This window comes from Cupressus sempervirens, chromosome 4 (genome assembly GCF_028749045.1).
Source record: "Cupressus sempervirens isolate cs-2001-9-10 chromosome 4, ASM2874904v1, whole genome shotgun sequence".
Lineage (NCBI taxonomy): Eukaryota > Viridiplantae > Streptophyta > Pinopsida > Cupressales > Cupressaceae > Cupressus > Cupressus sempervirens.
Genome location: NC_143121.1, coordinates 604,567,253 through 604,595,177, shown reverse-complemented (window position 1 = coordinate 604,595,177; position 27,925 = coordinate 604,567,253). Strand labels below are relative to the sequence as shown.

At 35.7% G+C, this 27,925-nt stretch overlaps 1 protein-coding gene across 2 annotated transcripts in view; it reads right to left on the bottom strand.

Moving 5' to 3' along the window:
• The window catches only part of LOC149562676 (phosphoglycolate phosphatase 1A, chloroplastic-like), a 258,106-nt gene that overhangs the window by 187,253 nt on the left and 42,928 nt on the right, over positions 1-27,925 (bottom strand). For both annotated transcript variants that reach the window (XM_089826124.1, XM_089826125.1), the window contains exons 3-4: positions 13,779-13,871; positions 13,588-13,659 (exon numbers count right to left, since the gene is read on the bottom strand). In XM_089826124.1, the coding sequence (XP_089682250.1) occupies positions 13,588-13,659; positions 13,779-13,871 (165 nt within the window). The remainder of the gene's footprint in view (positions 1-13,587; positions 13,660-13,778; positions 13,872-27,925) is intronic.

Genomic DNA, 27,925 nt, shown 5'->3' with positions numbered 1-27,925 from the left:
CTCTATTGTCCCCTACTTCTTGGATCTGATACGGCCCAACCCACTTAACTTTGAACTTGCGTGGTTTGATCTCATTCCGGTTGTCGTACTTCAACACCCACTGTCCGAGTTGAAACCTGCTATGCCTATTCTGTGTCATCTCCATATTGCCCAGTTTGTTCCAGAAGCTCGCTACCATGGACTCCGTCAGCTGCCCCTTCTGTCCGTCAATAACACATTCACTCTGTACTGCTACAACTTTTATTGAACCCTTCCTCTTTGTTGCCTGTGCAAACCGTATCGTGTGTCTTCCTTGCTGCTGGTACCTTTCTGTTATATTTGTGGTTCGACGTAATACTTTCTTCTGGCGCAGTCGTATAGTAGAATCTTTCCTTCTTTTGGATTCGTACTGTATGTTCTGTCCTTCAGCTTCAGTCATACCCGCGTTTCCTTCTTTGGCTTTTCTATGTTGCTTCGAACATTCATTTCCTCCTTCGGCTTCTCCATGTTCCTTCAGACATTCATTTCCTCCGTCGGCTTCTCTGTGTTCCTTCGGACATTCATTTCCTCCTTCGGCTTCTCTGTATTCCTTCGAACATTCATTTCCTCCTTCGGCTTCTCTATGTTCCTTCGAACATTCATTTCCTTCTTTCTTACCTTCGTCGATCCTTAGCATATTACAACTTGGAAAGAGCTCGTAATCCTCTATCTGCCAGTGGTAAAGACCATTTACTGAATCCAGATCATCATCTCCTTCCAATCGTAGGACTCCCTCCTGATCGAGTTCCATACTCTGCCTCCTCTCATCATCTTCTCCTTCAGAATCCGACGATAGAGCTTCTTCTCCAACCATCTAAGTGTGTAGATCGATGACATATTTCCGGCCTTTGCTTTCAAGTGATAAAGTATTTTTCTTCCAATCGTGTTTTGCCTTGGCTTGTATCAACCACCCCCGGTCCAGAATGGCATCATATCCTCTCCGCTTCAGTGAGATCACGACAAAGTCCAACAGGAACGGTTGTGTTCCAATTGTCACTGGTTGCGCTGTGAGTACTCCCAATGGCTTGATTCCATGTTGATCGGCTGTTAACAACTGGAAGGTAGGTGGCCACAATGTCGGCTGTCCCAACTTTTTCCAAGTGTCTTCAAGCTACACATTGACACCAGACCCTCCATCCACAATTGTTTCCGTCAATACAGTCCTCAGAATTCCCATTTCGACGACTACCAGATGGCGTCCGGATGAGAGGGCTAACAACATCGGATCTTCTGCACTTGCGCCACTTTCCTTCTCCTTTTTGTCCACTGTACTTGCTCCACTTTCCTGCTTCCTTCCATGTTCTCCTAGTAGTTGAGCAGCGGGAACGATGTTTGTGAGTGCCGATCGGAGCTGAGGCATAGTGAGCAACAGATCACTTATCCTGACAGGTATCTCGGCTTGCAAAATTTGCCGTACAATGTTCTGTTTTGCGCAGTTCTGTACGGAAGTACTCGGCATATCCTTCAACTGTGTCGTTTCTGCCTGTGTTGCTTTTTGGATCTCTGCTCGTGCTTCCTCCAGTCTCTTTTTTTCTTCAGCCGGATCAGGGTAGAGCTTCACCTGCTTCCGTGTGATAGCCAAAACTTCTTCCTCATCCGTCCCGACGGCAATCAAGTTTACTCCAGACTTCGGGCACTTAGTATCATCATGATCGCCAGGTCCACACCATCGGCATAGCAACTTTGGTGTGTTCATCGTTGTGCACTCTCGGGCGAAGTGACCCCATAGATTGCATGCGCGGCATTGAACAATCGATCGACCATTCGCATCATACTGAATTCGACTCCTTCCGCCTATATTGTTGTTGCCGCCATTGTTGTTATTGCTGTTGTTGTTTTGACCGCACCGGTTGTTTCTGTATCCGCCCGATGTGGCACCTTCCGTACTGGTGTTCCCGTTCCCTCCTGACGGGGATGCCTCCTGGGTCAGGAACACTTGCTGCGGTGTTCTTGTTTTCAAATTAAAAGGGCATTCCTTTATCGGGTGTCCCATAATCTGGCAAATTTCACAAAATCGATCTTTCGGGCAGGATCCCTTCGTATGGCCTTCTTTCTTGCACTCCGTACACCATAGGTCATTTCCCTTAGTCTCCTTGTTCATGTTTTTTAATTCTTTCATCATCTGAAGCATGTCCTTTTGAAGGGCACGAACCTTCTTGTTGCTTCCCTCGTCATCGCTACTATCTTCTCCTGAAGATGCATCGTCATTTGAATCGGACGAGCTGTTCTTCTTCTTCTTCTTTGTCTTTTGGTCACTTTCGAGGTTCATTGCCCGATTGTACGCTTCATTGTATGTTTATGGTGGCATGATCTTCATTTTTTTCCGCAGCTTCGGGTGAAGGCCTTCAATGAACCATCTTTTCTGGAGCCCATCTGCCGATTTATTCTCCATTTTACTGATTAAGTCCTTCAACCTCCTGGCGAAGACCCGTACTGTTTCATTCTTCTTTTGTTTGGTATTGAATATCTCCGCTACAATTTCATTATCGTCGCGCAGAAGTTGAAATTTTGTGATGAACTCCTTAATGTTATCCCAACTGTTTAACTTTTGTGGATCGGTATCAGTAAACCAATCAATTGCAACACCCCGTAAAGTAGCAGGAAATTGTCGGATCCATTCATTTGTATCTGTTATGCCATTTGCCCTCCAAATGGTTTCACATGTTTTACAATGTCGAATGGAATCAGCTGCTTCATCACCATCAAATTTAGGCAACTTTTCCTTCGGACCTGCCATTATCACTGTATGTTGAGGGTTTTGTTGTGTACCTGCGTTGTTTTGCACTCCCGTGCTGTTTTGAGCACCCGCGCTATTCTGAGCTCCCGCGTTGTTTTGAACACCCGCGCTGTTCTGCACACCCGAGCTGTTCTACACACCCGCGCTATTTCCAACACCCGCGTTGTTCTGCACACCTGTGCTATTTTGTACACCCGCGTTGTTTCCGACTTCCGCGTTGTTTTCGGTTTCTGCGTTGTTTTCAACACCCGCGCTATTTTCGACTTCTACGCTATTTGGTAAAGAAGAGATTTCGTCAACCGAAGTTGTCCGTTTCGGAAGTATATCTCCAACGAAGAGGTCACTCCACGCTCGTGCTCCCTCGGCACTCCGAGCCATGCGAGTCGATCTCCTTCCGTCAGGATTCTCTTCCCGTGGCGTATGCAAATTCAGAAACTCCTCCCTCGCTTCTTCCACCAATCAAACCGTTGTCAAGTCTCCTTCAACAATCCTTCCGCACTTCTGTTTCCATCGGCAATCTTCTGAAATCTCCTTCGGCGCTCTGTCTGCTGAGCCAAAATTAAATTTTCCTGCGCAACGCATATGTCATCTTTTTCCTTCAGCTTACTCTTATCTTTGTTCAACTGATTCGGCATTTAATTCATATCCGCCTGCCTGCGTACCAAGTCCATCGGGCAACGGCGCCAAATGTTTACCGCATAGATTAATTAAAAATTGCACACAGATAAAGAACACAAACACGAACAACAGAACTCTCCTTATTATTATTCGCATATGCCAGAACATTACATTATGCTTCGATGATATGATCTGATGATAAGATGAATACAATGCTTCCCGAAGGGGTTATAAATACTTTCCGAAGAACTTTCTCGAAAGAGTCCGTCAGCCACATACATGTCGTTGCATAAAAACCTTTTTGAAGGGATCCGTTGGCTGATACACAATTTCCTTTCCGAAGGGATCCGTCGGCTGATACACAATTTCCTTCCCGAAGGGACCCGTCGGCTGATACACAATTTCCTTTCCGAAGGGACCCGTCGGCTGATACACAATTTCTACCAACAACACTCTTGTATTGCAATCTACATTCAAAACAGGAGTCCTCATTCCTACCTTAAAGATAAAACTCCTGAAAAAGTCTTTACTAAGGTTAAACCTAATATAAGTCATCTTAGGATATTTGGATGCCCAATATATATACATGTTCCAAAAGAAAAGAGAACTAAGTTAGAAACCTCCGAGAAAAAAGGCATTTTTGTTGGGTATAGTGAAACATCCAAAGCATATAAGATTTTCATACATGGTCAGAAAAATATTTAACTTAGTAGGGATGTAATATTTGAAGAAGATTTAGCATTCAAAAGAGCCCTAAGTTCTGAAAATCTCTCTCCCTTACCTAGTTCTTAAGAAAATTTTGAATCTAAGTTTCAAAGGGAGAACATTGAAATAATTGAAGATGAAATTCAAAATCTTAATCTTGAGGAAACTCAAAATTCTAAGAAAAAACCACTTTGGCCCATTAAAACTGTAGAGGAAGCACAAGACTTCGTTGCACCATCTAGAACCTTCAGAGAAAGCAAAAGACCCAAAAGATTTTTCAGTTATGCAACAAACATAATTGATTTATCTAAATCAGAACCTACCAATGTTTCAAACACGATTAAACTTACAACTTGGAAGGATACTATGATGGAAGAATAACAATCCATTATTAAGAATGATGTTTGGGAAATTGTTCTAGGGCCTGAAGGAAAATTTGTTGTTTCTTCTAAATGGATGTTTAAAATCAAGCATGTTGCTAATAGTAGTATTGAAAAATATAAAGCCAAATTTGTAGCCAGGGGATTCTTTCAGAAAGAGGGAATTGATTATGAAGAAACTTTTGCTCCTATTGCCAGATACAGCTCTGTAAGAGCAATCCTAGCTATTGCAGCATTGAAGGGATGGAAAGTACATCAGATGGATGTAAAAACAGCATTTATGAATGGAAAGATTACAGAAGAGGTATATTTGGAGCAACCTGAAGGATTTGAAACTCATAACTCTAAAGTTTTTGTTTGCGGGCTCAAGAAAGCTCTCTATGGGCTTAAACAAGCTCCAAGGGTTTGGTACGAAAGAATTGATAAGTATCTCTCCAGCTTAGGATTCTCCAAGAATGAAGCTGATCCCAATATATATTATAAAAGGGATAAAGATGATATGGTAATTTTGATACTATATGTTGATGATTTACTAATAACAGGTGATGATCATCTTATAGATCAATGCAAAAAAGATCTAATCTGAGAATTTGAGATGAAAGATTTAGGACTCCTTCACTACTTCTTAGTACTGGAAGTATGGCAGAATTCTAATAGTATAATACTTAATCAAGGAAAGTATACATTAGACATCTTGAAGAGATTTGGAATGTGGAACTGTAGGCCCATGTCTTCTCTAGTGGAGACTAATCTACATAAACTTAAGGAAGCAGCAGCAGAATCACCTTCCATAGATTCTACTTTTTATAGACAGATGATTGAGTCCCTTATGTACTTGGTAAATACAAGGCCTGATATTCGCTATGTTGTTAATGCCTTAAGTAATTTTATGTGTGAGCCAAAGGAAATTCACCTAGTTGCAGTTAAACACATTATGAGATACTTACAAGGCACTCTTAACCTTGGGCTCAAATATGGAAAAGTTGACTTGGACTTGCATGGATTCACAGACTCAGATTGGGGTGGAAGTGTTATTGATAGAAAAAGCACTTCAGGATGTTGTTTTAGTTTAAGATCAGCGATGATATCATGGATATGCAAAAAGCAGTCATCAGTAGCTTAAAGTTCCACAGAAGCCTAATACATTACCGCAGCAATGGCCTCTCGGAAAGCAGTTTGGCTTAGAAATTTATTTGTGGGATTATTTGGTCAAGCCATGAATCCTACGATTACTCATTGTGATAATCAGAGTTCCATCAAACTTTTTGTGAATCAAGTTTTTCATGATAAGTCCAAGCATATAGAAATTCTTTACCATTATGTATGAGATATGGTAGACAAGAATACTGTAAAATTAGAGTACATTCGCTCTGCAAATCAGAAAGCAAATATTCTTACCAAACCTCTCTCTCAAGTGAAGATAGATCACTTCAGGAAAAGACTTGGTATGGTTGAATTATAAAACATTTGTATTTTTTAAATTATTAATAAAATATTTTTTATTGTCAGGCTATTGGTTGTTATGGACTTCACCATTTGTATTCATTATCTAAGAGGTGATGATCTCTAAGATAATGAACACTTGTATAAAAGACATTATGAGAGATGACGATCTCTTAGATAATGTGTTGAATAGTAGAGATCTACTGTCAACATCTAGATGAGTTCAAGATCACATTGTGATGTAGACATCTCTATGCCTATGAGTCACAACTTGGATAAATGAAGAAATTAATTATTTTCCAGAGTTTATCCTGTGTTCTGGTAGATTTTAACTCAGGATCATATTGTAATATAGGCCTGCCAGAACCTACGAGTCACAACTTGGATAAAAGAAGAATTTTCCAATTTTATCCTGTATATTGCATCCCACGCAAAATTACTATCACTAGTATGAGTGATAAGTCATATCATAGGTTTAGTAATATGACTTAGTATCATGTGTTCAATGATACCACATGTTTAGAAGATTCGGATAGATATAGAGTATCAATCTATGCTTATTCATCGTAATTGATGATGCTAGATACGTTATCTCTCAATATGATTGTCAAGTTAAGAGGGATTGTTGAAACTGTAACTTTGATCACCATACTAATCTGATTGTGCGGATCGCACAAATCTTATCTTTCATGTAATACCTTATGAAGGCTTATATATATATATATATATATATATATATATATATATATATATAGCTCCTTGTCTAGGCATGATCAGCAACTTCTTGAGATGATTGTGTTTTAGTATTGACCTTAACTAATTATAGTTAAATCTGTTTACTAACCAATACCTCCTTTGAGTGCCGATTATGAGAGTGCAGTTGTGGGTCGACCTAAATAGGGCCATGTCCTTTCAAGGGACATGCCCTTTGGTTACAGTATTTATATAGGGTATGGTTGTAGTTAAAAAACACACGAATTATATACAATCTTCTCCTTTAAGCAATTTTGCCTTATACAAATACGTGCAGAGACAAAAACATTTCAGAATAATATTTATATTATTGGCATTACTTCATACAAGTCTAAATCACAAAGAACATCTTCAACAAGCATCATAGAAGTTATTATCTCAGTCTAATCACACAAAAAATTTAAAAACTTTACAACCTTTAGCCAAAAATGGGTTCTCAAGATGCAATTACATGTAAAGTGATTTACATGTAATTGTGACTTGATGCGAACACGCTACTAGGTTTGGAGGATGGAAATGTGTGTAAATGGGAATGAAGAATGAGATTACATGTAAGTGCGGATAGAGGGTGAGATTATATGTAATCACATATGAAGAATGAGATGCAAAGTGCTATGGCATCTAATGATGGCTATGGAATGAAAAGATGCACATGCATGAAATAGTGGATGGGAAAAAACTTGCAACTTCTTCCAAAAGAAGAAAAACGAGAAAGCAAACAAACAAACAACAAAGAGAAGCATAAAACAAACACATACCTTTGATCTAAGACTCAAACATGTCAATAAGCACATTGTTTTCAAGTGCAAATTCGAATTTGGAGTTTGGAGAAAATTCAAATGTGTGAAAATGAGAGTTTTCATCATATTTGAAGGCAAAATGCACTTTTCGTGGCATATCTATGAACAACTGTGCAACATCAAGCTAAAATTTTTAACAAAATAGCAAGATAAGCATGAATCAATAGGGAAGTTTGAAAAGGTCCACTTACTTGGAGATCAAAGAGCCAAAATAGAAAGATTTATAGACTTGAAGACCAATTCTCCCTCAAATTGGGATTTACAAACAACTATTTGACTTCTTCCACACTTGCAAGTAATGGATGATTGATGAGCATTTAGTGGTCGGATTTGGCACGAGAATACCAAAAATGTGGTTAAAGATCACCAATACATGAGTGATGAGACGTTTTGGCAAAAAAAACAAGTGCTGGGACGTTTTTTGCAAAAAAATGAACTTTGAATGCTATAGAATAAGGTGTTTTTGCTGTGGGAAAGCAAAATCGTGTTCATAGATGGCATGCATATGGATTCAAACCCCAAAACAATCCATCTTTGGCCAAAAACATGCTACAAAACTCTCAAATTATGGGTGTTTTTGTAAAAACATGATTCATAGAGGGCATGATATGAAGCATTTTTTACATATAAAGGAAAAAACGTGTTCTTCAATAGCAAACACAAGGATCACAAGGCCAAAACGACTTGTATTGATAGGAAAAAGTGATCAAAAAGCCCCAAATTGGGGCATTTTTCTCCAAAACATGGCTTCAAAACCTCAAAATCTGCATTGTTTCTTGTATGGATTTCAACGCCTAATGCATGGGAATGCATAAATATGCAAAAACAACCTTCTCACAAGCCATTATATGGGCAGATCTAAGCATTTTTTATGGAAAACATGAATTTTTTTGTCTTTGAATCTTTAAAAACGGGTTCTATCTTTGCCGATGCATGGAATAGATGCAAAATGCATTCTAGGAGGAGCAATGTATATTTCAAAAACTTGTTACGATAACCCTTTTAGTGCAATACGCACTCTTGGAGGGTGATTGAATATTTTAAAAAGACTCAAATATGCAAGTCTCACTCTAGAAGACCCATTGCACATTTTAAAATGCATGTATTTACATGTATAAGTATTTTTTGAATGCCTTTTTAGTCCAAAAATGTGATCTCTAGAGGCATTTGCATAGTTACATGCAAATGGGTTCTAAGACATGTTTTGCACAACTTAAATGATCAATTAAGCACATGTTTAATTTATTTTTGAGGAAATATCACTTAATTGGGTCAAAAATAACATTTACACGATATAATTTAATTACTGTGTAAATATCATTCAAAAATTAATATTTACTTAGATGTTTTAAATTAGAACATAAAGTAACTCAAAAATTATATCAAACTATACAATTAATAAAGTCACTTAAGTGAAAAATTTTAAAAGCAACTCAACATGAAAATATAACATTAAGTGCACTATGGTCACTTAAGTGATAAATCTAATTTAAGTGATGAACTTAAAAACATAACATAATGTCAATTTAGGTTATATCTTTCAAAAAGTGAGTATCAACATTATAATATAACATAATATTTTAAATTATGCAATTGCATCTAGAGAGTCTGCCTTTTGAGCACTTAAATGGTCATATCTTTTTATTGCCAACTTCGGTTAAGCCCTAAGATATACCAAATCGAAGGGAAAACTAAAAGCAATGATTTGAGCAAAACCAAAAGACTAAAAGCTAACAAGGACAAACTCAAAAATGAGGAAAATGATGTTGAAGACTTCAAAAATCAACCATAGGCTCAACAAATAGAAAAACTAAAAAGACTTGATGAAAGCCCTCAGTAAAAGGATTCATTATATCAATTGGGGTCAACGGATATAAAAATGTTATCCAATTAAATAACACACTAACTCAGAAAAATCTGAAACTAACTTGAAAAAGTTTCATACTGTTACCTACATTTTGTGGCGATAAAATGCAGGACAACATCTTCATTTTGTCGAGTCATAGCTAAGTCCGAGAAAAGTCTGAGTTTGGGAACTATGATTTGAACAATGGTAACACCTCAGATTTGCTTCATATGAAGCCACACAACATAGCATAATAGAGTGAGAGATTAATCCCACCAAAAGTGCAAAGCCAAATAGGGAAGATCTTTCACTTCCGAAATGGCGAATAAAGCATAACTCCAACTGAAATTCATAATTACAATACAATAATTCAAGTCGCATACCAAAAACATCCAACTCAACGGACACATATACCACGTCAGAGGAAAAATTCTTAAGGAAGAAACAAAGTGTCGACTCACGACACGACAATCACCAACAGATAAATTAAATAAAAATGAGCTCCGAGATATTTACTAAATCGACCGGTCTCTCAAATGCAATTAAAAATTTCTTTTTATTTTATGACAAGGACATTACAATGGGTCAAACAAATAAATCCCAAATCATTACAAGAAGCTATTAAGAAAGCAAAAGACATGTACTTAGGTTCTACTAAAAAAAATATTACCTAAAGAAGTGTCTAACCCCAAGGAATAAAATTAAGCATCTAAAAGTTTAAACCTAATTTTGAAACAAGGCAAGAACTTAGGAGATAAAAATTGTGCTTTATTTGTAAAGAATTGTGGGTACTAGGGCATCGTTGTAAGGGAAAGGCCAAATTCACTATATTGAAGTAAGGCCTAACAATGAAGATGATGAGGACATTGATAGTACTATCAATGACTGATTCAGAAAGTGGGCCCCCAACAAACCCAAAGAAAGGAGGATATTTTACCACCTTAGAAAGACCCTCCCAACACACCTTAGAAGGTAAGGATATAAAGTTATTATTAGACAGTACGGAAAGATGGAATAATGCAATTTTGAGATAGTAATGACCTTTGAAAGGCTCGATCTGCTAATGGCTGTCTTAGTCTTCTCAATTAAGGTGCAAATCACTGTTATCTTCTCCAACCAGTCAATAAATTAAGGTCTTCCTACAATAAAATGGTTGATAACCTGTCCAAAACTGATGCACTGCATCCATTAGATGATTTCTCACCCGTGTGGGCCACCAAACTATGAAGTGTTTTCGTCCTCCACAATAGATCTGAGTATTTCTTCGCACAATTGGTGCTCTGATTTTCAGATATGAAAATAAATCATAGAATGGCCAAATGGCTGCCCCCAATGTACTACTATTGTTTCAAACCCTAATTCCATTCTAGGGTTGCGCTCTTCTTAATTTTAATAGTGTTCATTTACAATAATCTCTCTCCTAGAGAAATCGATCTTCCTTGAGGATCTTATTTACCATTCATAAAATGCCCACCTTTTTAAAAACTTGAAACTTAAAACTCCTAAGGATATGTAACATGAAGGGACCACCCAATAACACTTTATTATATGATAAAGTTGTCTAATTAAATCACTTTAATTTTATATAAATTAGAACATTAAGCAGACACTTAATTATTTCAAATTTATTCTTGGATTCATTACCTGGACTCCAAACTGAAAATTGACTGCTACCACCAATCCAAGGATGATGTCTAAATGTAGCAAGCGAACTAACAGTCCCCTCCTCAAAAAAGGAGTCCTCCATAAAAGTTAAGAACTTTGAAGTCTCCAAAATGATCCCTAAGGTCTTCTGATGCGTCTCGATCAACTCCTAGTCAATCCTTAAAAACTATGAACCCCTCCCGAGAAATAGGAGATTGTCTCAAACTATCCAAAACAACTTATAAAGCCACTAAGTAACTCCACAAACCTCTAGAGGGTTCCCTATCCACTCCACTAACCTACAAGAACCCTGATAGTAGGCCAACCTTTGTTCACAACTAAGTTGCCTGAGGGACATTACACACTTTTCTCTATTTCTCCACAATATAAATGGCGTGACCAACTAATCATCAATTTTGACAACTAATTAACCTATCGGGATGTGGGAAATAGGCTAATTAAACTTCTTGTGTGATCACAGAGAAGAATGAGACAATATAGTCCTCCCTTCCCAGGATTACTTGCCCTTAGTCAATCACAACTTTAGAAGTTGTAAAATGTCTTCACCTTCCCTATGGGCAAAGAAAATGAGGAGGTGTCTAAAAACACTGAGTCACATTTTCCTTTCTTTTCAGTAGTAGATGTAGTTTAATTTTGACAAATTACATGTAAAGGAGAAGCTGTAATTGCAGGTGACCGCATTACATGCATGACTGTAACTTATAATTACATGCTCATACTACAAGTCAAGATAACTTGGGACTGTAATTTTGGATGAGTCATAGTCATTTGTGGAATAAGTCTTAGTTAGTTGGACTTCTCCCACTTTTAGCTCTGATCCTCTCACCTATATATAGGATGGCACTATATGCAATTATCTTATCTTTTAAGCATGCATAAAAACTCTACTGAAATTTACAGTGATAAAGACTTTGTGTTTTATACATGTAAATTTGATTATCAAGCAGTATAAGCAGAACATCTGAGTTTTCAGACTTTGCATTGAGGCTTTGTTCATATCATCATTGTGTTCTTACATCATAGTGATATATTTTTCTCAGTTTACTTGAGATTTTTATGAGATTGTTGTAAAAGAGCTTTGACCTAATTTCTTGCAGACTTTGTGCTGCAATCTTGTGGATTAAATCAGAGTTAGTTTAGTGTTTGTGATAAGAAAAAACTGGAAGCCTTTGTTCTAGGATCCTCTTATTCATACACATTCAGAAGTGCATAATACCAACAGAGTTTGAGCTGTTATATGCTGCATAGTAGTATAATAAAGTCATTTTGGAAAAGTGCAGACTTTGGGCTCATGTAATTTGCTGCTGATTTCTCTTACATTTGATCAGAAGTATATTGGTATTATTGCTGCAAATAAGTGCTTTTAGAAGAGTGGTGAAAATAGTTTATTGAGTTCTAAAGGTGTCAATTACAAAAAGAAGAGCAAGCAATTTGAGATTCCATCCAAATATTAGTTTCTAGTCATGTAAATTTTGAGTAAATCAGCAATAAGGAGGGTGCCTCCCCTTTTGCCAAGAGGATTGATTTCATCATACACACATCTAAAATTATTGTTTTGGAAGTGGTTATCAAATCTCCTGCAAAATATTTATCCTGCAAATTGCCAGGAAATTCTATTGCTCTCTGTGGATACTTTTTATCCTAGATTTTGCTCGTAGATCTTCCCTTAATTTTTGGCCTTTTTGTCATGTGTCCTAGTCTTTCCCTTTGATGGCTCTAACTCACTGTTTTCACTCACTTGTTGACTGATTATAATGGGTGCGTATGAAGAAATCCGGTCTTTCTTGTTAAATATCCTAGGTGAGTAGTTTTCCTTCAATGATTCCCCATAGAAATGGTGAATGTTGTGTCATGTTATAGAACATTGTTCTTTCATTTTAGTACAAACATTGACAGATTGACCATATAGAAGAATGATTTCCTATTCAAGTGGATATAAACCCTGACTGCCTATGAATATCATTAACTCATGGTTCTGCAGAAAATATTTAAACAATAATAAGATTCAACTAAGCTAATTTATTTTAATTTTATGTTCATACATACAGCAACAACCTTTTCCTTACTTCATTAGTGACATAATTTCTTCATTTTACACATGCCTTCAGTAGCAGTGAACCTTTTAGTATACCATTGTCGGTTTAGTTAACAAACTGTAAGTGAGGAATAGCTTCAGGTTTGCTTTTTCTTCGGTAAGATAAGTCCACAAAAATTAGCTCCTCGATTCTTTGATGTACAATACAAATAAAGATGTGAATAAGCCAAAATCTTTTGCATCATCTGGCATACAATATAAGACTCTCTATACCAGCAGAGCTGAAGTTGCATTGGAGAGGAAGTATCCATATATACCAACAATTTAGATTCTCTGTGTTGAAAAACCCATGTTTTTGTTTCCAGCTTATATGCAAGAAGCCTCCACAACAAACAAACAAAAAGCCAAGTACGAAGAAATAAATGTATTCTCAACTTGTACAACTTACATCTGGAAAAGTAAATTTGTTCTGCACCCCAATATTCCCTTCAAGGCTTCAACATTACTATTTTATTATAACTTCTCCCCACCTAGAAATGCACACAAGACAATAGACCACAAATTTAACTGTTACAAGTTGAACATACCTTTTTCTCTTGAGGGAAATCAATTGACTTTAAGTATGCTGCTGCAGCAAAAGATGAAGCAAAGATTTCTTCCTGCGTAAGTAGCAGAATATTAATATTATTTTTTATATCCAACAAGCAAACACAAAAATCTGATGAATCTGACTTGAGATTTTCCCTTCCATTGGGAGCACCTCATACATTCAACTGACCTCTCCAACTGTAAGACCAAGTGTCTCAAATTTCTTTCCATATTGTTTTCGGGACTTGGTCGAGTTGTTTGTCACAAAAACAAGCCTCTTACCCTGGAGATAAAAATCATCAAGACACGTACATATCAGAAATGAGTTTAAAAGCAATGACTTGTCCATAAAAAATATAAAAATGACCAAAGCCTATGTTCAATGACCATCTTTATAAACCATGCACTGCAATATCACGGGTTTTGCCATTAGACCTCATTTATAGTCCAAGATAATTGCTATATTAAAAATCTTAGTTTTATTGATTTTTTCCCTCAAATTTTCTTCAGTGTCCTACATTGTCCTAAAATCCAGTGAGTATTCACCAGACTTGTGAATAGTCTTGAGATTTCTATGGATCCAACATTGAAACTCACCCAACTGAAGAAGTGTAAAGTGCCTGACTAAGTATTCAATGTTTTTGATAACTGTTTGACAAAATGACAACTAAGAGAGCAATACATAAACAGTGTTCACATTTACAAAAGCAAGATAGGAACACAATGTCTAATCCAGAGGTAGCTCAGATTAAGATAGAATTCAAAGATTTACAATAAAATTATTATTAATCAACTATAATCATCTAATGTAGAAAGTATTTTGAGCTGGAAATTAATACAAATTCCTGATCTTCAAATTTGCTGTGACTCGCATAGATATTCACCACATAGTATTCATTCACATAGCTGGGCAAACTCTTCAAATGACTGCATTAACTGTTGCAGCTCCACATAGAGCAGAAGAGTAGAAACCACTTTATGAGATAACTAATAGTTTGTGGATCCCACAACCTCTAAACACCCATTACAGTTGATTCTACTTATCATGTCACCCATTTACATGCTGTAATTCTTAGTTGGAAATGTAATACCAATATCATCCAAAACTACTATACCCGGTTTGGGTGCACAAATTCCTTCCGATTTCAGCAATTTCTCTTAATTATACTCCCACACTCTCATTCCATTATGGTATACCGTATACCAACTCATCAAATCAAAGATATTTATATGAATCACGATAGAGGGTGTTACTGCCTATCTAGGGCTCATGTAAATCCACATAAAAAGTATGATAACTTAAATCCTAGCTTTCCAATCCCAAAGTTCCTAGTGTAGGTAAGGTGAGAGTATATGGAGACTAGAACAAGAACAATGGAATTAAAGAAAAAGATATTGGTAGCTAGAAGCCAATTTACAATACAAGCAAAGTCATAGAATCAATCAATACCGACCAATGGTGATATGAAAATTCAAGTCAAGCTAAACTAACTTAATACAAGCAAAAATGCATCAATACCAAAATGGTATACTATATCATCCAATTCGAATCCACACCAAGCTGACAGATACTATAATAAAATAATATGAATCCAACAGATAAAACGTCTACGTGTAATGACCCTTTGTCCGGGCCTATGGGATTCAGAACTGATGTCTTCAAAATTTATTATAAAACACTTCTTTGTAGACAGTGATTTTACTTATAGCATAATATCCTTTATATATATATGAGGTTCACTGAGATATCTTACACTTCCACCTTGATTACCCTTAGAAGGTCCAATCTACACCACTTGTATTACTGTAATCTTATAATTCTGCAATCATAATGATGATGTTCCAGATTGTTATATGCCAATAAGATGGCAGGATCATACTCTGATACCACTGTAGTGACCCTTTGTCCCAGTCTATGGGATCTGGGAGAAGATTTCTCAAAATTAATTATAAAAGACTTCTTTGTAGTCAATGATTTTACTTATAGCATAATATCCTTTATAAATATCTGATGTTCATTGAGATAACTTATGCTTCCGCCTTGATTAGCCTTAGAAGGTCCAATCCACACCACTTATATTATTGTAATCTTATAATGCTGCAATTGAAATGATGATGTTACTGATAATTAACCTTAAAGTATATGCCAGTAAGATGACTGCTCAAAGAGTTGGTTCAATATTACTAGCATTTCCCCCTTTTTTTTTTGACGTTCCCCTTTCATATATCTTGCAAAGTATGATTGGATGTTTGCCCAAACAAAACTTTTCATGACTTATATGGATATCTCATACCAATCGCACCCTTTGTAATTTAGTTCTCCTTATAGATGTGGTAACGTTATTTCAATTCAGCGTTGTAATCACTATTAAGACTATGATTGCATTGTTTTAGTCAGAATAAAACATTAATTGCTGATTAGTCTGAATATTGTCAATTATTAGCACGTAAGTCTGTATTATAATTGATGTTCACATGATTGATCAGTCATTGTTACCTAACCATCGTTTTCTCAACCGGTATTGCTTAAGTCACTGTCTTCTTATCAAGGTTTGTCAAGATGCCATCTTACCGTATAGACTCCTATTAATATATATGCCTATGTGTGTATGTACAACTTATCCTTCGTATGCATCAAATCGAATGTCTTAATTGATGATAATTGATGTTCTTGTCTTAATAATTGTAAGTTCATACGTTTGATAGAATATAATATTAGAGTAAAAGGTTTATTACCTTTTATCCTTTCTTAAGATTTCACCTTTATACATTTGACATTTAATAATTGATTGAATTATTAAATGTCCCTTTTTCCTTTAGGGTTACTTTAGGGTTTCCTTTTGGGATAGCTTGATCTCCTTTTATAAGGATATGATCTACTGTTTTTTGTATCATCTCACTTCATTATCTTGATATATTCATCTTTGAGAGCCTTTCTTTTCTCCTTTCCTTTATTCTTCCTTGTAACAAGTTATTTGCTTGCAGGTGATCATTTGGGCTTTGTGAAGTTGTTTCTCTCAACTTCTACATGGTATCAAAGGGATGGATCTGTAGTTGTTCATTCTCGTTTGAAGAATTTTGAAGCTTCAGAAGGATTTGAGAATTCTGAGGTTTTTTAGTTGGGATCCAAAGAGGAGCTTCTATTTGGAGCATTTTGGACCTAAAGGCATCTCACGATTGAATTCCTACCATGTGAAAACCCTTTTTTTCATATAAGGCTTGTCCATTTTGGACACAGTTGCGCAAGGAGGCAAAAAAAAATTGACCCAAGGTTGTTCGGCCTTAGGGCACGCAGATCGAGATGAGAATTGTTTTCTACAATTTTTTTAATGTAGAGTGCATGTTTGTTTTCAAAAAAAACACAAGATTTTTCTAAGCGTTGGGTGCTTTCATCAAAGCACAACGCTTCTTTTAAAAAACGTTTCAAAAATTTGTGCATGGTTGACTGTACTACCTAACAAAGGCCCCTGTGTCAATGCCTACGCAGATGGTTTGTTAGTGTTTAGACCAATGGCATTTCTTTTGGACCCGCACTCCTCACAAGTGCCACCCACTCCCTCCCTCGACACCACCAACCTACTCTCCCTTGCTCCTCCACTATCAAGCACTATAATGGGCACCCTAGAAATGCCCAAAAGCTAAACAACTGCTGATAGGAATTTTGTCAAACAGTTTGCATCCAACTCCTTATTCCTCCATTTACTAATTTAACCCCTTATGACTTCGAAAATGAGATATTTATGTTGTTTTCTTGCATGGAATTGAAAATCACTCAACATGAACAAAAAGAAAGTACAATAATATGCAGATTGAAAATTGTATTACTGCTGATATGATGTTATTTACAGAAATTAATAAAATCAAATACGGGTAGATTATCAAATCAGTAATTGCTCCAATTATTGACATAATGCACCAGCAAATGTTATTTAAACCTGCTGCTATAGTGAAATGAATAGTGTTGCGTGAATAGTGTTGCATGAATAGTACCCGTGTGAACAGTGTTGCTATAGTATTTTGTCTTTCAAGCAGTCCAATATCTTCATAAAATCATTCCCTCAAAGTAGAATAAGTGTAGAATGAGTAATGAAGAAGATATGACCAAAACATCAAACCTGCCTATACCTAGAAACGCACCTGGTCTGCTTGATAATGAAGCTGATAACAATGGATTCCAAAGGCAAAACCTCAAGGAATGACATCTAGTATGTCACAAGAGAGGATAGACGTCCTCTAATACCAAGAACGGATATGCAACTCACACATCAATTTTGTTCTCATATTCAACTTGCCGAATGAAGCCACTAATGCTCTCTTTTCTTCTTTCTCCAAGGGTCGATTCAACTCTCATAAGCAATGTGGGATAAAAGATGTGCAATATAAAACATATTAGAATATTCACTTATGTCTGCCTTTAGGTGCCCCTTTTGATTTGCACACATTCCCATAAAATTTAATATTAAAGTAACACTTTAATATTTTACAACTAAAAGTGTTACTTTAATAATACTTCAGGCATAAAAATATATTAGCTATCGGACTCCGAACAACACAAGTGATAGCTTGTTGGAAAGCTCTTGTCAAGGAGTATCAAATCCAACTACCAAAATTAGCTTCCCCTATGTCTTGTTGACTTACTAAAAATAGTATGCCTAAGACTGAGTAAATCAACTCCGTTTTGGCCCAATCTAGAGATGACTAGGAAAAAACACTCTAGGATCCCTTTAAACCCTTCATTAGCCCTCGAGACCATGTAAAACTAGGCTAGCGCACACACTTGGTAAACTGCTAAAGTGGGGATATTACAATCTACCCCCCTTGAAATTGCTTGTCCTCAAGCAACCTTCGTCCAACTTGCTAAATAACTTGCTCACTCTGACACCGACAAGTCTTTCCATCCGATGAAATACTCCTTCACTATCATGGTTTTGAGTTTCCTCTCTTAAGGTGTCCATAATAGCCTCAGGTACTAACACGAGCTTCCCCTCCTCATCCAAAAAGGGTAAATCTGTAAAAGTTACTACCCTCTGACCAATGGCTTTCTTAAGCCTCAACATATGAAATACATTGTGCACCCAACTACCCTCTGGAAGCTCAAGCTCATAGGTGACTTCGCCCACTCTGTACAGCCCATAAAATTTAGGCTTCAGCTTCTCTGCTCCGCTCCTCTTAAGCAATGACTACCTATATGGTTGTAGCCTCAAATACACCATATCCCCTACCTCAAAACTGCACTCTACCCTATGCTGATCAGCATACAACTTTTGTTGATTTTGAGCCTGTTTTATGTTCTCCGTGAGCGCTCTCAGGATATCCTAACTATCCTACAACAGGTCTTTGGCTTTGGGCACTAGGTTGTCCCCCAAAAGTAAATCCATGAAGCTTGGTGTTACATTCCAATTTTTTACCTAAATTAAAATATAGCTGTTGTGGTTCACATGAAGTCAGTTGACAGTTAAAATTGTTATAATGTTGCAAAATGGTAAGATGGTTAGTCGTTATTATTATTTATCACAAATTCATGGAATTGAATAGGCAGTTAGCCGTTATAATTATTATGATTAAATAACTTGTTATGATAATATGATTTAACTGCAAAAAATTTCCTTGTAGGAAGCACGTCGAAGGGGTGGAAGTATTGTCAAAAAAGAATTAGGCATAGGAGCATCACCATCACTGGGCAAATGGGTTGAAGACTTAGCGACTTGAACATCAGGATACAATCGATGAAACCACATGAGCTATTAAATAAATAATTTAAAATGTAAAATAATTTAATTGAATTATAAAACTTACCTCAAAGGATTTAATATGATCTTTTACCTTATTATTATAATAAATATTTATGTACGTACATATAAATATAAAAATGAAATGGCACCAATAAACCCCATTGATATACTTACATGAACGTATATAAGTATATATCATAATAACAATTGAAGTTATAATCTTTCCAACTTTACCCTCCAACCATTTTATTTTTCTTTTACTCTTCTTTATTTTAATCGAATTAAAACATTTGGAATTTGAATTGGCTTTAATCTTTTGAAAGCGACGGAAGCCAAGGAGTCTCGATCACTCTCCATTTATGGAAGCCGTGAGGGAGAGACGGGACCATCTTTTCCTTGATGCCTAAACTTCTCGTCTGCCTTGTTGTGGAGACACATTTTTCCATAATAGCATACCACCAACTTTTCGATTTTTACTGCATTTTCTTTTATCATTTTGTCACTTCCAACACCCAATTTCATACAATCTCGTGAGCCAAAGTCCCATTTTCTCTTCCAATCTAAGCGACCATTTCAAATAGTAACTCTGTCATATGAACTTGGCTTTTGAAGTATTTTGCATAGATACGTCTGCAACATCAAAAGGAGAGCAGATTTCCAAATTCAAATTGCAAGGATTCAAACATATCCAGTATATACATTAGGTCATGTTATGACATTTCAGTATTATTTTATTGCTTTCCAAAACAGCGAGCTAGGCATCTAAGATTTTCTCTTTTCCAGATTTATTTTCTCAAGATACAAATATGAGTTTTGTCACATACTCAAAGTCATTTGTTATCAATCCTTTTCCTTAAACTTTCATAATAAATTAGATACAACCCTTATGGAAGTGTTTTTCCAAATGCAATAAAATCTGGAATGAAATATGCTATCCAATGATATTTTCCAAATAGTCTCAAGAAAATAATCTTTCTGGTCACAGTTGTGATAAGCATACTAAGTAGCAAATCTATGCATAGAGCAAATTGCAGCAAGTTTCAATATTTATCATAATGATATCTTGTTTGAATTTACAAATTGAACTTCTTTAATTTACCCTTGTTCATGGCAGGTGATAACCAAGTAACCAAAGTATGGATCCATAAGTCATTATGCCAATGGATATTAGAATTAAACAATTCAATTCTGCGACCTTTAAAAAATATAATCTCTCAAATCACAGATTGTGATAAGCTGAAATATATGTTAATTATGAAATAGTTGAGAATCAACAAAAAGAACCGGTTGTTCTGAGAATTCTGAACACCTGGGACTCACTCGGTTGTATAGCCAAGGAAAAGGGTGAAGAGGTGAGAGAAAGGAATTTGCAATAACATGAAACAATATCAATTATGACAGAACAATGTTTATCATTTTTAAAAGGAAACATTTAATAGCTCATGCATGATCCTGTTTATTGTATCCTCCTGCTATCAAGTTGAGTGGTGTGATTAAATACCAGGATGCTCAATGGCTGACAAGATGTTCTTTGTCTATTCCAAGTAGGGAGGGTCTTTCTCATTAGAGATTGTGTGGGGATAAGTTTTGGTCCGAGGTTGGGTGGTTAAGCCCCTGCAATGTTTTACCTCTCCCCAAGTTGTCAGACGTACAATAGACAAAGATAAGCTATGCAATCAATTGATTGTTGGAAACAGGTATTTTTATATTTATGCAATATATGCAAGAAGGTAAGATTAATTGAGTTATATCATCATTGCAGTTATTTTACACTTAGTTGTGAGAGATAGATTATTTAATTGATTGTTATTTCAGTCTTTCATTCATATGAATATTGAATATGAGTATATCTTCTAATCATATGTTATTGCCACAGTTAAGCAATTGGAAGGATAGGAATAATACAGCAGAATCTGGAGCCCTAAATGATACAATGGTATTTGAAGCCCTAACTGATTCAGTGATATCTAAAGCCCTAAATGATACAATGGTATCTGAAGCCCTAATTGATCCAGTGGTATCTGAAGCCCTAATTGATCCAATGGTAATCGAAGCCCTAATTGATACAGTGGTTTGTGATGCCCTAATTGTTAAGAATCTAACCTAGATAACCTGCAAGTCTAATGGTACAGACCATACCTGCTCTTCTATACATATATTCCTAATGAATGGCATTCAAAGTAATATATATTTTCTCTAAACGTGCCGATGATTTATAGACAAATACCTTATTTTGTTCCTAGTTAACTTAATTAGTCATAACTAATTTATCTACTAAGATTGTCGGCTTAGGGATGACAAATTTGTTTGTTAATGCCAAGGGTTATGTCCCTTGAGGAACATACCCTCTAGATAGGATATATATATATGGGTTGTTAATGCAGTTTGGATGACACAAATACACACAACAGTCTGATCTTCCAAGCATTCTACTTCCTTTGAATACATAGCAGAGATATTCTCATTCATCCAAGATCGAGTATAGAGGACTAGACCTACAGTAAACATTAATGATATCTGCCTCAACAAATCTGAATATACATATTGTTTAAAAGATCATTCTCAGCAACTTTAAACTGAACTATAAGTCTGATTCAAGACTCAAGAATTTGCAGAACTTTACATGGTATCAGAGCGAAGTTATCAAATCTAGGGCTCTGCAAAATTTCAGTAATCAGACCTCATATACATTCAATAGTTTTATCTCATTTTCAATGGCATATACAATCAGACCTGAGGACAGATTCGATGGGAAGGAACACTTTGAAGCCTGGAAATTTAGAATCTTAATGATTCTTGAAGAATACAATGTTAAACAATTTGTTGATGGAGCATCCAAACAGCCACCAATTGAACCTCACAAATCCATATGGACCAATGGAAATAGAAAAGTCATTCAAATCATCTTGGATGGAGTTAAAAATGATATCATACCTATGCTTACGAAACACCAAACTGCCTACGATATGATGAATGCATTATGGAATGCATATGAAATAAACAATGCAACTAGGGTTCTTGCACTAAAAAGACAACTGAATCACATCCAAATAAAGAAAGGACAATCAATAAACTCTTATTTCCTAAGAGTTGCCGGCATTAGAGATGAATTATCAAGCATAAGAACCATCATTAATGACACCGACCTAACGCTCATGGCCATAGATGGATTGCTAGAATCATGGGAAACATTCGCACAAGGAATAAGTGCTAGAGATCAACTTCCGAACTTTAATAGACTTAAGAATGATTGTCTTCAAGAAGAGTCAAGAAAACTAAAGAAAGGAGGAAAACCAAAAGTAGAAGATGAAGAACTTCACGTTCTTAATGCAAACTCCTATAAAGGCAAGAAAAAGCACTTCAAGAAGAAAAGGGGAAATCAGAAGAATGGAAAGCCCAAGAAAGATCTATCTAAAATAAAGTGTTTCAAATGTGAAAAATTTGGACACTACAGATCTAATTGTCCGGAAAATTCCAAACAACAGGCAAATTGTACAAATTTCATTAGAGAAGAAGAGACTTATGATCTTAAGAACCGTGTTTTGTATTTCTCTTTATCAATTGAAAACTCAAATAAGGCATGGGTAATTGATAGTGGATCTTCCAGACATATAACGGGATACAAAGAAACTCTAGATTCCTTATCAGAGAAAGTTAACGGTGAAGTTACTATTGGTGATAACTCTGCACACTCAGTTGAAGGAATTGGAAGCTACACTTTGAAACTAAAAACAGGAAATACTCTTCTTCTTAAAGATGTACTCTATGTACCAAGGATTAAAAGAAACCTAATCTCAATTACAGCACTTGAGGATGATGGACACAATGTTGCATTTGTGGATGGCAAAGTATTAACTTGGGCTAAGAATTCTCCCATCAAGAAAGCTAAATTAATTGGTCAAAGAAAGGGATATTTGTATGAATTGAATACAAAATCTAGTTTATCCATTCAAGCACTAGTTCATGAAGCTGAAGATTCTAACGAAATATGGCACAGAAAATTAGGGCATCTAAATTTTAAAACCTTATCAACTATGGAAAAGATGGTTACCAGACTACCAAAATTAAATAAAGATCACCCTAGTATTTGCAAAGGATGTGCTCTAGGTAAAAGTACTAGAAGTCCTTTTCATGATAGTACTAGAAAAAGAAATAATGTACTAGAATTAATTCATTCAGATTTATGTGGACCTATGTTTGTTCCCTCTCTTGGAGGGAGGCTTCTACTATTATATCCTATTCATAGATGACTTCTCTAGGAAAACATGGATTTACTTTTTAAAATGCAAAGAATCAAAAGAAATCCTACAGAGATTTAAAGAATTCAAAACATTAACTAAAAATTTTTCAGGGCATAAAATTAAAACCTTTAGAACTGATAATGGAGGAGAATATACCTCAGACTTGTTTAAAAGGTTTTGTAAAGAATAAGGGATCAAGAGGGAGTACACTGCTCCTTATAATCAAGAACAAAATAGGGTAGCAGAAAGAAAGAATAAGATAATTATAGAAGCTGCTAGAGCCATGATTTTTTATCAAAATCTAGAATATTATCTTCGAGCAGAAGCCTCTTGTACTGCTGTATATATTCAAAACAGAAGCCCTCACTCCTACCTTAGAGATAAAACTCTTAAAGAAGTATTTACTAAGGTTAAACTCAATATAAGTCATCTCAGAATTTTTGGATGCCCTGTATATATCCATATTCCAAAAGAAAAGAGAATCAAGTTAGAGCCCTCTGGGAGGAAAGGTATTTTTGTAGGGTATAGTGAAACATCTAAGGCATATAAGATTTTCATACCTAGACAGAAAAGTATTGAACTTAGCAGAGATGTAATCTTTGAGGAAGATCTTGCATTCAAAAGAGCCATAAGTTCCAATGAACCTTCTCCTTTATGAAGTTCTGAAAGAATTAGTGAATTTGAATCCCAATGAGAGAACCTAAAAGAGGTCAAAAATGAAAATATGAACCTTGAGGAAAATTCAAAGAAAAGACCACTTTGGGTCATAAAAATAGTTGAAGCAACTCAAGATTTTGTTGCACCTTCAGGATCAGTCAGAGAAAGTAAAAGACCTAAAAGATTCTCTAGTTACATAACAAATATGATTGATTTATCCAAAACAGAGCCATCCAATCCTTCTGATGCTATTAAACATCTAGCCTGGAAAGAAGCTATGACAAAAGAATACCCATCAATTATGAAAAATGATGTTTGGGAAATAGTTCCAAGACCAAAAGGAAAATTTGTTGTTTCTTCCAAATGGATATTCAAAATAAAGCATGTTGCAGATGGGAGTATTGAGAAATATAAAGCCAGATTTGTAGCCAGAGGTCTTTCTTAGAAAGAAGGGATTAATTATGAAGAAACTTTTGCTCCTGTTGCCAGATATACTTCCGTACGAGCAGTCTTACCAATTGCCGCATCTAAGGGATGGAAGGTACATCAGATGGATGTAAAGACAACATTTCTAAATGGAAAGATTTCAGAAGAAGTCTATTTGGAGCAACCAGAAGGATTTGAAACCCGTGATCCTAATGCTTTTGTTTGCAGGCTCAAGAAAGCTCTCTATGGGCTTAAACAGGTTCCCAGGGCCTGGTATGAAAGGATTGATAAATATCTCATCGGCTTAAGATTCTTCAAGAATGAAGCTGATCCAAATTTATATTATAAAAGAGATAAAGATGATATGGTAATACTGATATTGTATGTTGATGATTTATTAATCACAAGTGATGACATCTTATAGATCAGTGCAAGAAAGATCTAACTAGAGAATTCGAGATGAAAGACATGGGGCTTCTCCATTACTTCCTAGGATTGGAAGCACGACAGAATTCTGATAGTATCATACTTAACCAAGGAAAGTACACTTCAGATATTTTGAAGAAATTTGGAATGTGGAATTTGGAATTGTATGTTGATGATTTATTAATCACAAGTGATGACATCTTATAGATCAGTGCAAGAAAGATCTAACTAGAGAATTCGAGATGAAAGACATGGGGCTTCTCCATTACTTCCTAGGATTGGAAGCACGACAAAATTCTGGTAGTATCATACTTAATCAAGGAAAGTACACTTCAGATATTTTGAAAAAATTTGAAATGTGGAATTGCAAGTCTATGTCTTCTCCAATGGAGACCAATTTGCTTAAACTTAAAGAAGCAGCTACAGAATCACCTCCAATAGATTCTACTCTCTACAGACAGATGATTGGGTCTCTTATATACCTAGTAAATACAAGACTTGCTATGTTGTTCATGCCTTAAATAAGTTTATGTGTGAACCTAAGGAGATTCACCTAGTTGTTGTTAAACACATTATGAGATACTTACAAAGCACTCTTAATTATGCACTCAAATATGAGAAAGTTGCCTTAGATTTGCATGGATTCACTGATTCAGATTGGGGTGAAAGTGTTAAAGATAGGAAAAGCACTTCAGGATGTTGTTTCATTTTAGGATCAGCTATGATTTCATGGATATGCAGAAAGAAGTCTTTAGTAGCTCAAAGCTCCACAGAAGCCGAATACATTGCAGCAGCGATGGCCTCTCAAGAAGCAGTATGGTTGAGGAAGTTACTTGTGGGATAATTTGGGCAAGCCATGAATCCTACAATTATTCATTGTGATAATTAGAGTTCCATCAAGCTCTCAATGAATCTAGTCTTCCATGACAGATCCAAGCATATTGAAATTCCTTACCATTATGTAAGAGATATGGTGGATAGGAATTCTGTAAAATTGGAATACATTTGTACTGCACATCAGACAGCAAACATACTCACCAAACCTCTATCTAGAGTAAAGATAGAACATTTCAGAAGGACACTTGGTATGGTTGAGTTGTAATCCGTTTGTACTCTTTTGATTATTAATAAAATATAAATATTTTTATTTTTGTCAAGCTATTGACTGTTATAGGCTCCACCATGTGTAATCATTATTTAAAGAGGTGACGATCTCTAAAATAATGAATACTTGTGTAAAAGGCATTATGAGAGATGATGATCTCTTAGATAATGTACTAAACAGTAGATTTTACTGTAAGATTCAGATGAGTTTTAGATCGTATTGTGACATTGACATTGCTATGTTCATGGGCCACAAATTGGATAAAGGAAGAATCTTAGAATTCTCTAGGTTTATCCTGTATTCTAGTAGATCTTAAACTCAGGATCTCATTGTGATGTACAAATACCAGTTTTTATGAGTCACAACATGTGTCTTATCACTAGTAGCAGTGATTTGTCATATCACAGATTTAGTAATATGACTTTGTATCATGTGTTCTATGATATCACATACTAAGAAGAGACAGACAGATATAGAGTATTAATTCTTACTTAAACATTTGTATTGATGTTGCTAGATATGATATCTCTCTGTAGGATTATCAGGTTAAGAGGGAGTGTTAAGAATCTAACCTAGATAACCTACAGGTCTAATGGTACAGACCGTACCTTCTCTTCTATACATATATTCCTAATGAATGGCATTCAAATTAATATATATTTTCTCTAAAGGTGCCGATGATTTATAAAATACCTTATTTTGTTCTTGGTTAACTTAGTTAGTCATAACTAATTTATCTACTAAGATCGTCGGCTAAGGGTTGACAAATTTGTTTGTTAATGCCAAGGGTTATGTCCCTTGAGGGACATACCCTCTAGATAGGATATATATACGGGTTGTTAATGCAGTTTGGATGACACACATACACACAGGACTTTGATCTTCCAAGCATTCTACTTCCTTCGAATACATAGCAAAGATATTCTCATTCATCCAAGATTGAGTATAGAGGATTGGACCTGCAATAAACATTGATGATATCTGCCTCAACAAATCTGAATATACATATTGTTTAAAAGATCATTCTCAGCAACTTTAAACTGAACTATAAATCTGATTCAAGACTCAAGAATTTGCAGAACTTTACACTAATTGATATAGTGGTATTTAATGGTAATCGTCATTTGATTTTGATATAGTGGTATTGAATGGTAGTCATCATTTGATATTGTTATAGTGGTATTTGTGGACTAACATAGGTGGTTGCAGAAGCATCCGTACTTTGATTTCGATCTCAAATTCCATGGTATGTAGATTTTAATTTCCATGTTAAATTCATTTATGGTGTTTCAATTCTTAGTTAAGAAATTTTGTTTGACTGATTTTAACCGTTAATCTCATTCATATGAATGTAACTGATTTAACTGATTTCCTATGAAAATGAAGTAATAATTGTATTTCTCGAGTATGTTAGTTGTTAATTTATACCCAGAAAATTTGTATGTTACACTTGGTGCTTCATACCCATACAATGCTATAAATGGAGTCATCCTGATGGTCATGTTATATGTGGTATTGTAACAATACTACCCCATGTATAACCACTTGACCTACGCTCAGTCACATAGTTCTGCAAATAGCCTTCCACCCATTTATTTACTACCTTCGTCTACCCATCTGTCTAATGGTGGTAACTCGTACTAGGTGTAAGATCTATACTGCACGAATTTTCTATCCCTGTCACTAACAATAACTCTCGATATCCCATGCAACTTGAAAACCTCTCTGAAGAATAAATCTGTCACCTAAG